The 17,579-nt window shown below is 47.9% G+C and overlaps 1 protein-coding gene across 2 annotated transcripts in view; it reads left to right on the top strand.

Annotated features, from left to right (window-relative positions):
- Positions 1–17,579, top strand: part of LOC120895133 — a 57,580-nt gene that overhangs the window by 6,544 nt on the left and 33,457 nt on the right. The window contains exons 2-4 of one of the 2 annotated variants that reach the window (XM_040298205.1): positions 5,531–6,371; positions 14,777–16,584; positions 16,636–17,012. In XM_040298205.1, coding sequence (XP_040154139.1) covers positions 5,806–6,371; positions 14,777–16,584; positions 16,636–17,012 — 2,751 coding nt within the window. In that variant the 5' untranslated portion in view covers positions 5,531–5,805. Of the gene's footprint in view, positions 1–5,530; positions 6,372–14,776; positions 17,013–17,579 lie in introns of both variants that reach the window. The other variant, XM_040298204.1, reaches the window with a different exon arrangement.

The raw sequence follows: 17,579 nt of genomic DNA, 5'->3' as shown, positions 1-17,579 counted from the left end.
TTTGGCACCAGTTTCCGGACAACCCCAGATTACAGGAGAGGTACAGGACAGAGCCACCCACCCAGCTTTGGCAAACCAACACACACACACACACATACTTACACCGTTCGATGGCGTAATGAGAAATGCTCCAAATTTTACCATTTCGCCTGCCGGTCTTTGCCAACTAGATCGGACTGCTCCCGATCACTTTCACTTTCGCCGTGGCCCTTATGCGAACGTTTTTTTTTTGCGAATGGCTCTACAACTCCCCCTCATGCACGATCAGTACCTGGGGGGGGTGGGCATTGTACGTTGCGAACCGTCGTCTGCGGCTTGTGATCTGCGTCCAGGGTTGTCCCCTTGGTGGAGGTGGACAGAAGGGTACGTGCAAAGTATGGTTGTTATTTAGCGTGAATTCAGACGCCGGATTGAAACGCGCAAACGATCTTTCAGCGTGTTCCTGGTAATGGCAGCATTCCAATCACGATCCTAAGCCCTGGTCCTAGCCTGTCGATCAGCTTGGCTTGTGGTACCGACCTCGAGGCGTCTTTAGAGCAGACCCTAGGCCTCGGATGAGAGTGCAGGACGTGCTTCCAGATGCAGAGTTAAGTCGTCAGTGAAGCTAATGCTGCACCGGCAGCCTCCTCCCGGCAGTCTTCAGTGGGGCCTTCCCTACGCGGCGATCGTTTTCTCCAGCCCATTGTGTGGCGGGGTGTACATAAATTGCGATCGTTAAACAACTCTTGACCGATCGTCGCTTGCGGGCGGTTGCGTGGAACAGATCAGAAGTGGAATGCAGAAATTTACATCTTAATAAACAAACTCGTCTGTCAAGGCGGCCATCACAAACGGTGATGGTCTTCTGGGGGCAGGGCTCGTTGAATTACCAAACGAAGACTTTGCGTCTCGCAGAGCTCGAGGTTGACGGGATCATTCTACGGGTAGGTCTGAGACCAAGGAGCGCAGCACCAGTCAAGAGCGACAGTATTGCGAACGAAGTGACCTCCTCCACCTCATCTGCTCCAGGAAGATGCGACGCGTAACGTCCACTGGCATCCTCGGCCAGACGTCGGGATGTGGGAAAAACAGCCCATATTGGTGTATTGTTTACGTGTGCTTACATGCAAATGATCGGTGGTATTGCGCAACGAAAAAGGTTTGGCGGCAGCGCTACCGGGAGGAGGCGCAGCAAAGTTTGCGATCGGTTTTGCCTTTTTGCCAGGCGCTGTTTAATGACCCGCAAGACACGCCGACGATGTGCGTGTAACTGCGGGTTGGAGAGGGGGAGAAACTGCGGGACCATGCAGTTTTGCTGGCCATTGAGACACGCTGACATTGTAATTAATTAAGTTCCCATTACGCTTGCGCACTCATCGCTTGCGCCCATATGTGTTTGACATGGCATGTTACGTGGGCACTGGGGGACGGTTTCTTCTGGAGTGTTTCTGGAAAGGATCCTAAAGAGCGCATCGAAATGAGCGATTCGGAGGGGAATAAATGTTGCATTTCTGGGTGTAAAATTGATTTTATCTACAGTGACATTATATTTCACGTACAGCCGTGATGTGTTTGGTTCCTTATTTGGGGGACACGATCGTTGCTCCAGTTCCTGCCTGTTGCAGTGAATTGGATCAGCTTTCATTAGTTCTCGTACCACCATAATGTGTTTGACCTTATTTCGGCTATCTTGATATCCAACAACGACCCAGGATGGGGTAGTTACTGACCTGTGGCCTTGTGCGGTTTGATGGCAAAACAGGGTGTTAATGTTGGCGCCGGACTTAAAAACTGACTTAATGTGCAATGATTGCAAACAAAGTATTGCACCCACTCACACAAGGAACTTGAATTATTATTCATACTCCAGTCTGAACAGATTCATTCACCCTTAAGCTAAGGTCATCGGAAAGACCCACCTCATCTCCTGGTTTCATCGATAACATTCCCAATCCCCAACATCGCGTCTCGTCCCACAAAGGAGGGAGCACCAGGTTGCATCGATTGTGTAACATCCGCCACGGCCACGGCGTCCACAATGCGGGGGGACTGGTGAGCAAAAAACTTCACTCTCATTCCCCAGTAAGACCAGCTAACATAAATCTCACATGACAGGTCGGAAAAAAAATTACAACTAAACCATTTTGTAGCTGCCAGCCAGCAGCACCCGTCCCGCACGATTCTAGGTCAAATGCGATACGCGCCCCGAACGGCATTCCGCGCAGTGGCGGTGCCAGAAGAGTTCCAAGTTCAGTCACCCTTAGCACCCGGCCCCCTTGTGCTACCTGTGCATCTGAAAAAAAAAAACTGAAGCAATAATTATCTAATATTACGAAGTAGAGAGCAAGAGAGATAGAGAGAGTGGGAAGGTACTGTGAGGGGGCAGTAAATTTGGCTTAACCTGAACTTCATGCTACGGTGGGTTTGGAGGAGCTGACGCGGGATATACATATACGGGTGAAGGTGAAAAGACGAGATCGCAGCAGTGCCTACAAGAGACGCCCGTTGCTGATCGACCGATATATGTGAGGCTCGGCTAGACACATGAGCAAGATACGATGGGGAGAAAGAGATGTAGGTTAAGCAGGTGGTACCTGCACCGAACAACCACTTGCTCCGGGCGGCTCAGCTGATTGCCGCAAGGGATGGCGATCGTTTGCCAGCGGCGCTGGCGTTGCCCACAACGCCAAATAGAGAGAAAACACTCCAAAACGCCATCGCATGCACAGCCCGCAGCACATATGGACGGGTTTCGGGCTGGTCGAGCTTCTAGAGCGGTTAGGGGCAAAGGAAAGCGCTGTCCAACTTTTTATTAGCGATTAGACGTAAATATGGGCAGAGACAGAAAAAGCAGGGCAGTCATCAAGATTGTCTAGGCGTCTAGGCGTTAAATTTAAAGCACCAGGGAGTGCTGCTGCCGTACACTCACTGTACTGTCTGGGTCGTTTGGCGAAATCAATTTGCTGGTGAGATGATTTTGCAAGATCCTCTCAAGTGCGTACGGTTTTTGTTGAGGAGCGATGCCGACAGACGGAGACGGAGATGACCCAAATCAATCAAAATATTGATCCTGCATTCGGCAACCCGCTAGTAACGAGCGCCTTTGGAAGATGGTTGTGCAATGATGGGGTACTCCATAGGAATTCAAACTCCCAAAGCGCAATGATTAACGATGCCCGTAATTACATTACTATTGTACGATGTGGCTTTGGATGAACTGTAGATGCCTTGACGGTGTGTGGATCAACAGAATCCAGTTTTCTATGTCGCTCCGGCGTTATCGGTGACCATCGCCCATACGATCATCTGTCGCTGGAGTAATCCCATACGATTATGGTGCGTCACACCCTCGGGGCGGTTGGGCGCCGAGCCGGTCCCACAGAGGGCAGTGACATGTTGCCATGGTTTTATGTTACAGTGCGGGCGCGAGCGCACTCAAAACAGCCCGCTTTGTGCTTGGCCACCGTTGGTTGCCTCCCGATGTTTTTTTTCTTCTTCCAAAACTGGTTCATTTAATTTTGGAGTGCAAAACCACCGTACCCGACGATCGATCAATCGATTGATCGAGTGGAAACGTTTGTCAGCCGACTGGGTGACCCACCTGCGCCAGGCCTAGCCAATGCATTGGATGGGAGTCCTGCAGCACACAAGCTGAGGCTGTATTTCATCGCATGGCGTGCTTGCGAAATGTTGCGCTGACCCAAATTCAACCAGCAGCAGTGGCAGCCACAACAACTCATGCCTGCACTGGGCCGTACCTTTTGACCACCGTTTGGTCACCGATCGAGACGAACCCGTTGGCGATAAAGTTATTGGCAAACGAATATTGGGCCATTCTCGAGACATACACACCCAAGCCATTAGAGCAAAAAAAAAAAAAAAAAAAGGGGGCGACAGGTTAAGGATGCAAGAGGGGATCCCGCAGGGGTTAAGATTCCAGGGACTAATGGAGTGATTAGTGAAAGTGATCGTTTTAAATATGTGGGCACGTGCACGGCGAGGCCCTTTTGGCGAGAACACTACTCGGCCGATCTTTGCGGGGGGAATTCGTTCGTTCGGGTCAATCGTAAACAGAAACTAGGTTAGAGGTTTGTTTGCCCTGTTTGTGTCTGCAATTGCTTGTCCACGCTGGCACGCTGTTGACGGGGGGCAAACCTTTCGAACCGCAAAAGCCAAGACGTGGGTAAAACGATCGGACCCTAGTGCTGTCCACACATATGATGGCGGGCGCAGGAAAATCAGATGCTCGTTGGCGTTGACCAACAGCGTTGGACAGAACCCGACTGTGGTCGTGCTCGATGCTCGAGATGGACAACATACGATTGCACTTTGTTCGAATGCGGAGAGGCAGTGTGCAGGTGCTGGTGGAGAGAGGTACAACGCCACGCATGCAAAGTGCTGCACGCCCCACGACGGTTTGGGGATGGTGTGAGCAAGGCAAATGGCAACATTTACAATGTCCATGTGTTGGTCATCGTAACAAACACGGCGGTACACACGGGGGCGGTTGTTTGCAGACTCCCGACTGCCCTAAAATCGCGCAGCTCGACAAACAGGTGAACGATTTGCGCGTGATCGAGCATAAAGTTTATGACCGGGGCAGATGCCTTTTAAGGCGCGACTGTGTAGATCAATATTTGAAACACTTTGGAGACTACCGATTTTAGTTGACCGATTCAGTTTGATGCATTCAGAAGAGGCAGCTTCCAAATGTGGAACGCTGTTTGTCTACTGGATGCTTTAACGGAGCAAGCAGTTCTGAGTATGAAGGCGTAGCTCATTAGGAAATCTTCACTCAAACGCACTCGACTGCGTAGTACGGCGTCCGATTTCCGGTACTGCACTGGAGCGTGCGGAAAGCCTGGACATCTTTATGCTGGTCTGGTGCCCGTAGCAGAGGGATTGTCCTTGTCCTTCGCTTCCAATTAGTAGCATCGACATCGTCTACCGAAATGATATGACGCTCGTGTGCCACCAGTTACACTAATTGATGATATAATCGCCGATGAAAGATGCTTCTCCAATCGTTGATTAGTGATTTTGTGTGGGCTTGTCTGTCGGACAGACTGCCCTCGGCTGTCTTTAAACCAGGAGAAGATGCTCATTGGATTAATTATTATCACTGTGAGGAGTTTTGTTTGAAGGTTAGCGTTGTCATTGCGATTGCGTTACGTTGACGATGATTAGGCTCGACAGTAGGAAGGAAGAAGCGAGATTTTGTGTGACATTCAATCCCGCAATTCTGAGTATTTGATTGTTTCTCATATTTCACCGACAAAAAAGCGTGATTGAAGCATCATAAAGCGATGCTGACGGAAGTTGGAGTTGGATTAGTGTCCATGAAAGCCTTAATATAAACATTACAGTCAAATTCCTCTGCTGTCTATCTGTTTGTTTTTAATCAAATGATTGAAAGTGGAAGATGTCTGACATAACCTTAACGACCATCTTTGCCTTGCTTATTCTAATCATCAGATTTTCATCTATGAGACATTTAAATCTTACTTAATGCTGATATCTTCTTCGTATCTCTTTTCCCCCTCTCTTACAGCCGACTGTCAGTGGGGTCCAGGATTGATGGGTGTTGTAGGATTGTAGTAGCATGGTATTTAGGGGGTTATTTTAGCAACAGCAAAACAAAAACGCAATCATTAACGCACCACTTCGCAGCCCACCCCCCTGGGTTTTATGCAGCTAGTCCTTGGCACGCGTGTGAGGCACTCTGGTGGCGCGCAACGCCGAATATGACACACGCTTTGACGGGCGACTGTCAAAGCAACCACATCGCACCGCGGGTCTGACATACGGACGAACCACCCTTACGCGATGCCCACCATGTCTTCCACGTGGATCGAGGAGCGGCCGGGCGAACACGGCGGTAGTCCGGTCGCGCGACGACCGCACCGCGACGGCTCGGAACCATGCTCGGACGTGTTCAGCAACATCAGCAACCAGAGCGCCGGTTCGGGCCGGTCGTCCGGTGTACGCCGGTTCGGGGACATCTTCCGCAACCGGCTGAAACTGGCCGGCGTGGCCGCGATGCGCACATTCAACGAAAGCTTCCCCCAGGAGTGTAAGATACACACGGACGAGGAGAACGGTGTGGAGACGCCCTCGCCGAAGGGGGCGCAAGCGGGTGCCAAAGCGGTAGGCCGGATGGGCGAATCGTTCGATTGTTCGCTCGATGCGGTGCTGGTGAACGAACGGGCGACCGGACGCCGGGATCGAACGTTCACCGAGCGCAGCAACACACTGACAGGCACTGGTGGAACGGCGATGACGGGGAAAGGTGCTGTAGGAGCTGGCGGTGGTGCCGGTGCTGGAGGGTTGCGATCGCGCCGCAGCTCGACAATGTTCCGCCAGCGGACCACCGTACAGCGTACTTCGAGTGGGTGAGTAGTTTACCCTTCTTTTTTTGTTTGTTTGCTGTTCCTTTGTCCCTGGATGATAAGCTTGAAGAATTTTGTGTAATTAGACGATTACTCGCTGTATTTCATCGTGTGCCCTCCGGGGTAATAATTTTCCGAGGACAGCTCGTGTGGTGACTTTTTGTCTGCCTGCGTTCTTTTATGACCAGCTATCCAACCAACGCTATCAATTAACCGTCCAAATGGTCTTCACACGGTCGAAGGGCGAACACAAGAAGAACCCTTTGCAAGGTTAGGGGCCCCACTAGTGTCGTGCTCCTGAGACGACGGTTTTCGTCACTGATTGGCGTCTAGGTCGAGAAGGTTTGTTTGTGTAGTGGTGCCTACACCCCCCCCTTCCCTCCCTACAAGACAGTATGTCTATCAAGCGTCCGCACCGTACATCACGCGTTACATTTAGGGAATGATAAATTATTACATCAGCGTACTTGATCTTCATCTGTATCGCTCTCTCTCTCTCCCTCCAGCACTCGATGACGATCTTGCTCACGATCTTTTGCCCAGGACAATTAATTAATAAGGCTACGGGGCCTTTCAAGAGCCATTCGGATGAGGGTTAAGGCCGGAAGCGGGCGCTTATATTTACAAAGCGTTTCAGTTTCAACAGGTCCCGCTCGATTAGGCGAAGTTTGATGGGTTGTGGCAGCGGTGGCGGCACCATTAATTGAATAAAATCGTGACACACTCGGGAGGGGGAGGGAGCTGAGCACAGTGAAATACAAACAGTTTGGCATCGATGCTAATTTCTCAGCTGATCGGACTCGGGGGCCCGTACATCGGCAGGGGATGACTATAATAGGTGTGAAATACCGCAGTGCGAGAATTTTGTTTTTTAACTCCCCGCATCATTCTGTGCTTGGTGCGAGGTATGTTGCTGCTGCTGCTGTTAGTGTGGTTTACCGTGTCGAGTTGCAATCGGAAAGCGAAAGGGAAAAGGAACCCGCTGACAACCGAATGTGGAATGTGTCGGCAAATTAACGTTTGGCTGTGTGCCAAATGGATTGATTTATATCAGTGGGAAAAGAAGGGTGTTTAATGGTAGGATTGCTATTAAAAGCCTGAAGTTTTAGCAGAGATTAAGGATTTAAAGCTGCACCAAGTTGGCAGGAGGTGTTTCTTTTTGATGTTGATGCCATTCGTTATGTGCTGTTTAAAGCATTAAGGGTGTGATTTTCTCGATTTATGTCGTAAATGCTCTGCCAAACAACAAGACTGTGGCTAATCGAGATAATTGCTGACATAAAATTTAATTTAATTATTTAAAAATTATGTAAATGAACGTGATTATGCGTTTTAATTGAATGAATTCATGTTTTTCTTTCTCTTTTACATGAATGTGAACATAAAATCCCAATGTACGCGTGGTATAATATGCCACTAGCTGATGATTTACGGTCAAAAATCGTTAATTTGAAATTAACACACACACAGTTCTCTGTGTCACTTCAGCGAAAGGGCACTTTTTCGCTATTTAATGAGTACCAATTGTTCCTATTAGCTTCGGAATCTGAATCGCCTTCATGAATGTATTAACCTACCTAATATGCCTACTTTCGCTATCTTTCTTATTTTTGGAATCAACGCTTGAAGCGAAATTGAGAGCTGAACGGAGAAATCGGAAGCATGAGAACGGTGGCGCACAGTTCCGATCGTGATGATACTGTAGCCGGAAAATCCAATCAAACATTGGACTCTCACACTTGGTTTCGGTTCCTCCCTCACATGCTGCGGGTTTTGTGGTAACCTTCACCCAATCGCCAAGTCGCGAAAGCGTGAAGATCACGACGAGATGGATCGCCAACGAGAGGTCTCAGCGGATCAAAAGGCACACACCGCCGCCTAGCGTGAAGGTCTCGCTCGAAGTCTGATTTGCCTCCCGCAAACCATCTCATCACCGGATGCGTGAGCTGAGTAGGGGGGTTTTGAATATAAACATATATATATATGAAGGGAAAAGACCCCAAAAATGGATGCGCCGCGTCATCGCCATCTCGAAAGGGAAGCGATGGTCGTTATAGACAGACGAATAAATATTCATCGGTCCGCGGTGGAACGAATCGCGGTGCACACCTTGAGGCGTTTGACTCGTTTAGTAAACGGTTTTTGGGCACCAATCTATGGGGACTTTGGGTTGCATCTTTGGGCGCTTCCAATTAGTCCAATATCATGCGTTTTAATGAGGCAGATGATCAGCCGAGGCATCTTGCTTGCCCACTATTTGTATCGCGAGATGATCGTGGCACGCGCCACCTTATGCCAAGGGTTCCGGTCGTGTCCGTTGTTTGAGATGTTGTTTTGGAGAGTGTGAAGTCAGAATTTGCATGCATACGCCAAGATCGTGCGCGAGGTTTTTACGCTTTATTGGTACAGAAATTGGTTCTGGCTGGCGGGCAGCTGACGCCGGCACCAAAATAGGACACTCACGATCGGTTTGACATTCCCAGCAGCGGTCCAAGGATTCAAACAGACGCCGCCACAGTGGAGCGCTCGTGCAGAATAAGCAGGGCTGATCCATTTGGCGTAGCGAATTGAGTGCAAATCTAGGGAAGGTCAGTCAAATTGGACGTAACTGGTGTGTGTGTGTGCGTAGGATCATAACCTCCTACACACCTTCGCTCCGACCGAAAGATGAGAACTCAGCAGGGGGACGTAAAAGGGCACCTTCCTGTTGCTCCTTTAAAATATCATTAATTGATGCTTCCGAACACGCACCGGTGGAGATGGTGTAGTGGTTTGCGGTCTTATGGATTGGTCAATGCGTTTCCTTGGTATTTTCGGCAGAGCGCGCTTTGCGGTAACGGATAGGCTCTATGATTAAAGCTCACAGCCAAAGGTTATTCATGCCTTATGCATTGTGAATCAGTCGAAATGAAATTTTAATTGTGCAAATGTGTTTAATTGTTGATTTTAGCTTTGTTCAGTGTTTCGTTGCATAAACTGCTTGAACTAAGACGAGGCCAATGAGGATGAAAGTCGTTGGGGTTCAATTTTTGGAGTAGTGTGTATATATCTTGAATTACTTATGGGTATTTGTACCATTATAAATTGTAATTTATGAATATACATGTATATGAGGTAGAATAAATTAAATTCTAGTGAAAAACACTTAACTGTTTGTGCACAATGTGATTGTAAACACAGGAATACTGTTCCTTACTATCAACCTTCGCCACAAATCCCGATGCTCAAAAGAAATAAATTTACATTTTCTTCAAGTGCACTCATGTGCATCGCCGGCGCAAAATTAGGTGCAGAAGTTACAGCATCATCGACGGCTTGGCTTGACTTTCCTTCGCAACGCTTTAAAGCCGGCTAGGTTTTTATCGTCGTCCGTTTATCCCTACAAAGAATTTCCGGCTTTTCGATGGCACAAAATTGCTTTCTTTGTGCGCTGGACAGGCAATTTTTCTTCACTCGACAGCGGAAGTGACCTTCGGAGGATCACGTTACTTCTTTTTATTTGCCCTCAGAATGTAAAGCACCGTGTTCAGCGTTACTGTTGGGAGGGAGTTGCACCAAAGTAATGTGTCCCGGAGGGGAAATATATATTTTCACTTGTTCGCTGTTTAAAAATACCGCCCAAAAAAAGAGGAAAACGTAGTTAACATCTGTTGCAATGTGCATCTCATGTAAGAGATGCACACTTGTTTAGTATTAGTAATACCGAAGGTACTAAGGTAGTAAGTCGTAAATTTGACTAGACATTACACCTTTGCAGACTGGCCCACGTAGGACCTTTGAAGGCGTCTGCAAACTGCCAATAAATCGACTAGTAAACTGCCAACGAAACATACCTTATATTGTAACGAAAATGAAACGCTTCGCAAGAGATATTTCACTTTCTTCATTATTGAGGTTTAGTAATTGTAAAGGTTATTGTAAAGAAATAATGATCATCGTGCGGGGGAAACCCCACCAAACTAATCGCTGATGATAGATAATTTCCATTTTTTTGTACATACACACACACCATTAAGGCGTGTCAGTGCTAATTTGTGTTGACCACAATTGGAAGAAATTGGCGAATGAGCCTCCATGGTACCTGCTGTGCGAAGAAGAGCATACTCACACGTGCCTCAGTACCTCGGACCCGACACCGATATGCATCTGCACCGGGCACCGGTTTGGAGCATAAACGAACGAAATGTGCAGAAGAAAAGATTTCACTCTCTAGCAGGCGCTGCCATTGATTCATTCAGCAAACAACCATCGCTGCCTTCGGGGAGCTGACCGCGTATCAGATGTAGCACAATCGCACACAGATTGAGATCGTAATGTTGCAATGCAGGAATCTAATGATATTTTCACTCCTCGCGCACACTTGCTGTATAGGCTGACCTACTCCGAGTTGTGTGTGTGTGTGTGTGTGTAAAGAAGAAGTGAAGTGAAATACGAAGGTAACCGGAATGCTCGTTAGCAGTAGTTAGTGAGCTTTGTTGCATTGTGCTGACGATGATGCAGAAGAAGGGATCGTACGAGTGCCGATCAGCTGTTTGTTGGGAAAGGGCTGGCACAAGCGTGCGGTGACCTAGAAAAAAGGGAGCTCCAGGATGCTGGGTTTGGTGTTTCGGTTTAGTGTTGGGAGGAAGTAAAGCATTCCATATCAAGTTGGAGCATGTTTTCCTCCTTCCGGCAAGAGTATGTGATTGTTTTTACTCAGCCCGGGTAAAATACGACGAGTGAAAGTGTATGTAAATTTCCGGTGGAAGTTTTTCCAATGTCATGTTCTGACTTTACGGTCCCGGAGAACGATCGTTAATTCTTCGTCAAAAAAATAAATAAATAAATAAATAAATAAAAAAAGCAAACCAAAATTATTTATCTATTAGCAAGGAAGTTTTGAATACTTTTTACTGAAGCTTAAGCATAAAAAATACTTCAGTAATAGAAAAAATGTAAAACTCAAAAAAGAAAGTAATAAAAGGAAACGATCATGAAGAAACCAAATCAAAGATAGAGGTAGTTCAAAAAGACAGTAATAATAAACAAAACCAAATATTGTAATCAAATAAAGTAACAGCAAGTAGATGAGTAATCACCAAAAAAAAAACCAAAAACTCGTGCTAGACCATTATTATTACCGTATAGACCATTAATTAACAAGACATAAAAAACCCATTTAAAACACAATTAAGTGTGACTTATAATGCATGATAAAATAACACATCACATAAATTAATTGAGAAAAGAGATAAAAAGCTTATCATAGACAGTTTGAGACAATCAAACGAAATTTAAACTGCTTCATGCGAATATCAAACGAGTATCCGTTGTTTTGTTTCTGATTGAACCTTACATCCATCAACAAGTAAGAATAATCCAAGTATTCGAAAAGTAGCACATCCATCAAACCTTCGAAAGGAAAAGTCAAACAGTTTTTTTTACAAATAGTTATCTTATGCACGCTTGTCTATATCCGCTTCACTCGTTCTACTGCACTGGGCTACTGGATACATGTTACTTTCTAGGTTTACTTTCCATTTTCGTCTATACGTCCACCAAGTTTGTTAATTTTTGCATGCCTTCTGCTCCTTCGCGACTGAAAACCTGTCTCCGGTGGGGAGGTGTCGTGCTGCAAATCTTATCGTCATCAGTGCAATGTACTCTGGAATGGTTGCACTTTTGCTTACCCCTGATCCATTTCGTGCCTTTAGCATGTTACTGAGAAGAAAATTGCGGTACAACTAATATGTGTTTTCGGGGGAGCATTTCATTCTGCTAGGTTTTATCAACTGTTGGCCGTTACGATTGCTAGTATAGCATTGCTCAGGTGAAGTAAAAATGGGATGCATGTAACGTGTAAACAGTAAACACTAGTTGAACGGGACTTTCCAACGGAAGTGCCTCTAAAAAACCACTGTTTCACCCACTGTTTTAATCTTTACAAGGAAAATGCACTCGACTGCTTCTCAAACTGTGAACACGACAAACCAGCTAGACCGGTTTCCACTCAGTTGCTGCCCAGTGAGAGTGAAAATGGACTATCGCACAGAGAAGCTTCTCACTTTCTTCCCGGTTGGTGTCTTTGTGTAACCTTCACACAGTGTTTTTCCATTTCCACTTTCCTAACCGTAGGCCGGCTTGCAGCAATGCAAGCCCCCGTTCGGTCGTGGTCAGATCAGTCATCTGCAGCAGCATTGCTGTTCCGGCTGCGTGAAGCTCGTTGCGGTGGAACAACAACAGACAGATCTAGATCAGTGGTGGGAGCAGCGGGATGGCAGGAGAACATCCGGGCCCATCCTTAATTGTGAGTGCGTGTTCAAAATGCAGAACATTTCGTAAAACCGGATCGTGGTTATCATATGTTTGCTTGCTGGAATTTCTGTTCCGGTTTCATGTGCTCGATGGTTTCTAGACGATCAGATTTGATTCGGTCAGTCGTGTCGGTCGTGTTTCCTTACATGTTGTGATAGTGCTCGGTGTGATGTGTTCAAAGCCGGTTAGCTCATTGGCCTTTTGATACTACGGTCAAACGGTTTGCATGGTGCATCCGCAGTGGATGCACTTCACTGTGTGTGGCTTGTGATGTGCCGGTTCTGTGTAGTGAAATATGTGCTCGCCTGGAGATAGTTTTCCCGAGAATTCGACACGACAAATCATTGATGTGGGATGCATCTGACGTTTGCAGTATCGATTTTCTCACTGGAGAGCGGAAATTGCATTTCGAACTTGAAACTGCATTTTTGTGTGTACGTGTTGTGTTGATGCGTCGGTTGTGTGCGTGCCTGTGTAAAGGGGGGGAATTTTGTATGATGTTTGTGTGGGGAGTGAAAGAAGACCCAAAAGTGTTTTGTTGCTGGTTTGATTGCGAGGAACAATGTACGATAGGGTACGGTGTTTGAAAGGTGTGAGTAGGTCAAACAAGAAGCATTCACATCAAACAGGTAGGAACGTATTCACTTGTTGCCTTATCATCACATGTAATGGTGGATCAAAGAGTAAAAAGAAGAGAGAGTTATGGAAATGGCCCCTGTTTTTTCATATTTAGACTTGACCTTCGTGAAAGTTTAATTGAAATAAGTTTGAATAGATGTAGAGGGTCGTTTTGTACATTAACCCTTAGCTTTCTCTCTGTCATTTGGTCACTGTTGACTTCCTAAATCAACTTCATATGGTCTTTAAGAAAATCATTTCACAAATGCATCGTAATAACTCAAACAGTGCTGAATTCATTTGAAAAGTACTAGGAGTGTATCTGAAAGAAGCTAAAAAAAAAGATGCTAAGATAAAATTAAAAGATGTAATGAAATGTAGGCTACATGTCTTCAGTACAACTTCTGTATCACCAATAACCACTTAAAGAACTGGTTTTGATTTTATGTACCTTTCATAACTAACAACCATAAAGATTTCGTAATCACCATCCAAATAGCTCATCAAATTAGCTGAATATTCAGAACACGCGGCATGCCCACTCTCTTAGAACCGAATCTAGTGGCGCGACTCAGTCATTGACAGCCGAGGTTGTTTTTTGGCCTTGCATGGAATTGCTGACTCTCACAAAAACCACCGCTCCTTCTTTTCCACTAAGAGCCACTAAGAGCACATTGCGCAAGAGCGAACTGCACTGGTTGGAGGAGTGTATCGGGCGATAGATAGTGTATCCAGCGTATGCAAATTTAGCAACAGTGTAGCGTCGTGTCTCGTGGTCTGGGTTGGGTGACATGCAGCAGCAGTAGCTGACCACGCGTGGGGTCAACTGGACCGATCTATTTCTGTGCAGCGTTCGTTCGATGGCTTTCACCTTCTAGCAGGATCGGTTATTTTGTTTCTAACGTGAAACGGGGAGTGTACAGCAATTGCAATGGCAATTGAAACATTCGGTTTTGCTTTCCACGCTTTGCATTGCGATAGATTGGACAACTTGTTTTGGGGAAGGCGAGCGGCAATGATCTGCATCTGCGCCGAGGTGGCAAAAGGTTCATTGAGGCGATCGTTGGGCTTCTCTCGGGACGCGACCGGTAACCGGAATGGGGCCACTGCAGCTGACGATGATGACGGGCGTATCTAAGCCCCGGGTTGGGGTGCGCTTAGGGAAAGGGAAATTTCATAGCAGCCAAACCGGTGGTCGGTCAGTCGGTGGTTGGTTTTTGATTGCCGTGAGCTGGCAACTAGTTAGGCACCACCATTGAGCCGCCGTGTGGATGAACTTGTTGACTCATGATTTCATGTTGGGCTTGGTTAATGTGCTTCATTTGGTGTTTGTAGTGTTGAAATGATGGCTTACGAACGGTTGACTCATTTTGAGCATGAAGACGTTATCTATTGAGAGATAACTTTTGTTTTGATAACTTTTGTTTTGATAACTTTTATTCAACAATACTTATTGAGGGATTAACAACTATATTTTTGCTCTCCATTTTCCACAGAATAAACGCCAAGACTTTTACTGAGGACGAGGTGAGCGAGAAGAGCGAACCGACGACCGGCAAAGGTGGACACCCGCGGCACACGCGCAAAGAGGACAGCAAAAAGACCAAACCGGACGATGCGGCCCCGGTGGCACCCCGGACGACTGACTATCCCGGCGGCGGCAACGGCGGCAAGGCGCTGCCGGTGGGTGAGCGGGGCCGGCTGGCAACGACGCATCCGCGCACCAGCATTGTGCACCGCGAACCGGTGGACGAGGTCGTCGTTGGGAAGCCGCCGAGCCGTGAACGCGTAAACTCTACCTCACACTACTCGACCGAGAAGAGTGGCTCGTCGGGTTACTACAGCACCAACCTCTACTCGACCGGTGGCAGCTCGGTGGACGAGCACATCTACTGCGAGCCGATCGATCGGCGTAGCCCGCGCACCGAGCGGCTGGACGACGAGGAAGAAGTCCCCGCGAAGCGTTCGGGATCGGACCCTGTGTCCAAACCGGCAAGCCAGGGCGCAGGCGAGACGGGAAAGACTGGTGCGAGCTGTGATAGGAACCGGCGCGGGAACGATCAAGAGCTGTCGGAGCTGCAGCGCAACATTCGAGGGCTGGAGCAGTACTACTATCCCTCGCCGCTGGCGTCCCCGGCCGTTCCAGTGCAGCTGAGTGTGATGCGCGCGTCCGTCATACAGCAGCAACCTTTACATTCGTCGGCGGGCATCGGGCCCGAGGGAGAACCACGTCCGGAAAGTGGCTGTGAAGTGCAAGATCAGCAACAGTCGCAGGAGCAGCAGGAACAGCAGCAACTGTCCGTAATCATGGAGGGCAACGATGGTCAAATTCCGCGGCCCATCTGGCCCCTGGACACGGACGACTCGCTGATGGACATTAATCTGGAGTCGTTTCGCATGGCGAACCACAGCAGTCAGAACTTGATCGGTTTCGAGAGTCCGTCGCTGTCCTCGATCTCCGAGAGTGAAATGTACGCGATCCGCGATCAAGCGATGGAAGGGGCCGGCGATGGAGGCACGCAAAGCCGCAAGAAGTCACAGTACGAGGAGTATCTCGAGTTTCATAACACACGCAACATACTGGAGCAGATACGGGGTAAGCTGAACACGCTGCTCGAACAGCGCACTGAGCAGCAGCAGCAGAAGCAGCAGGAAGATCATCCAGCTCAGCGGATACCGAAGACGGGCAATCCGTTCGTGAAGGATGCGGGACCGAGCGAGACGGAGCTGGAAAAGAACATTGCCATTCTGAAGGCGGATCTGGACGGGTATCTGCGCACGATGAACCAGAAGAATGAGAACGAGATCCGGCGCTTCTGCAAGGGAATGAGCCGGGAGCCGAAAGTGGTGGCCGTACAGAATGCGGTCGAGCAGCGAAACCGATCACGATCTGGATCCATATTGAGTCTCGAGCATGATTACGAAATGCTGGAGCGAGCTGGGGTCGTCCCATACCCGACGTCCTGTGGTTCGGAGTTACCCTACTATCAAGTTCTTCCACCGGATATCTGCGAGGGACGTCCGCCGGCAGCACTGCCCGCCGCCGCGCTGATGCTAAACCGACGCAGCCCACCGAATCCGTTCGCCCAGGAAGTTCGACAGCAGGGCGGTGGGCAGTCGGGGTCGATTGGTGGACTGCACTCACTGTGTTGCCAGCAGCGCTATCTGAACAGTGACGAAATTCGGGTCTGCAACCGGTACGGTGGCTGCGAGCGGACGGACCCGAATGCCATGACCATCGACATGCCGGACAGTGATGACGGTGAGGTTGGGAAGACGTTCGTGTCCGGCCGTGCTCCTGCTGGTGTTGATTGTCGAAGTGTCAGTATTGGTATGCCAGAGGAAGAAGCCAGTGGTGGTGGTGGTGTTGGTGGTGATAGGGCAAAGCATGGGTCGCGCGTGAAGCTGAAAGCGGACCCACCGGATGGGTGCCCCGGTGCGAAGGGTGATTGTTTGAGTGATAGTGGGAGCGGGGGGCCACATATGGCCCATTGTGATTTCAATCAGCTGCAGCGCAATATCACGCTCGAGCGCATCATCCTGATGGAGAGCCTGGGCAAGTCGCGCAACGGCCAGTTTGGCGATAAGGAGAAGATGCTGCTCGAGTGGCACCAGAACAAACCGAGCTGCTGGGAGCTGTACTACGGTGCGAACCGGGAGGAGCATCCACCCCACCAGACGCTGATTCGGAAGATGAAGCTCGGCCGCAAGAGCACGGTGTGCATTTCTTACGTGAGTAGAACTTGGTTTTTAGATTGAATTTTACATGATTTGATTAAATATGATTGATTTTGTTGATTGGGGATGGTTTTATATATTGATACCACTTCTGACAAGATTGATAATTGTGGTATAAGTTAGTGGATCTAAGTAGGTACTATAATGTTTCCTGAATCGTGACATGATCGCGATCCGTTCCATGACAGAGAAAGATACAGATTTTGCAGCTTTTGGTACAGATTTTGAATCAGAATAAAAAGGGAGTAGTTTCAAGGCTATCACGAGAATAGAATGATATTGGTACGGTACCAGTTTCAAAAAGCTATGGGTTCACGATAAGTTTCATGAAAGTATAGGTTCGGAATCAGTTGCTGGACACATACGGGTTTAGGATAACTTCAGCATCGAAAACATCCGAGGATTGATGCTGTAATTAGACAAATTATACTGTTGAAAGTCTTACCTTGACATTATTTTTATTGCGAACTTATATGAATATGATTGGTGCAAGTTCAATATTAGTTCCAAGACCGATAATGGTTTACGATCGGTTACAGGTTGGAAATCAGCTCCATGAAA

Source organism: Anopheles arabiensis, chromosome 2, assembly GCF_016920715.1.
Source record: "Anopheles arabiensis isolate DONGOLA chromosome 2, AaraD3, whole genome shotgun sequence".
NCBI lineage: Eukaryota > Metazoa > Arthropoda > Insecta > Diptera > Culicidae > Anopheles > Anopheles arabiensis.
The sequence above is the reverse complement of the archived record's forward strand: the minus strand, read 5'-3'. Positions and strand labels throughout refer to the sequence as shown.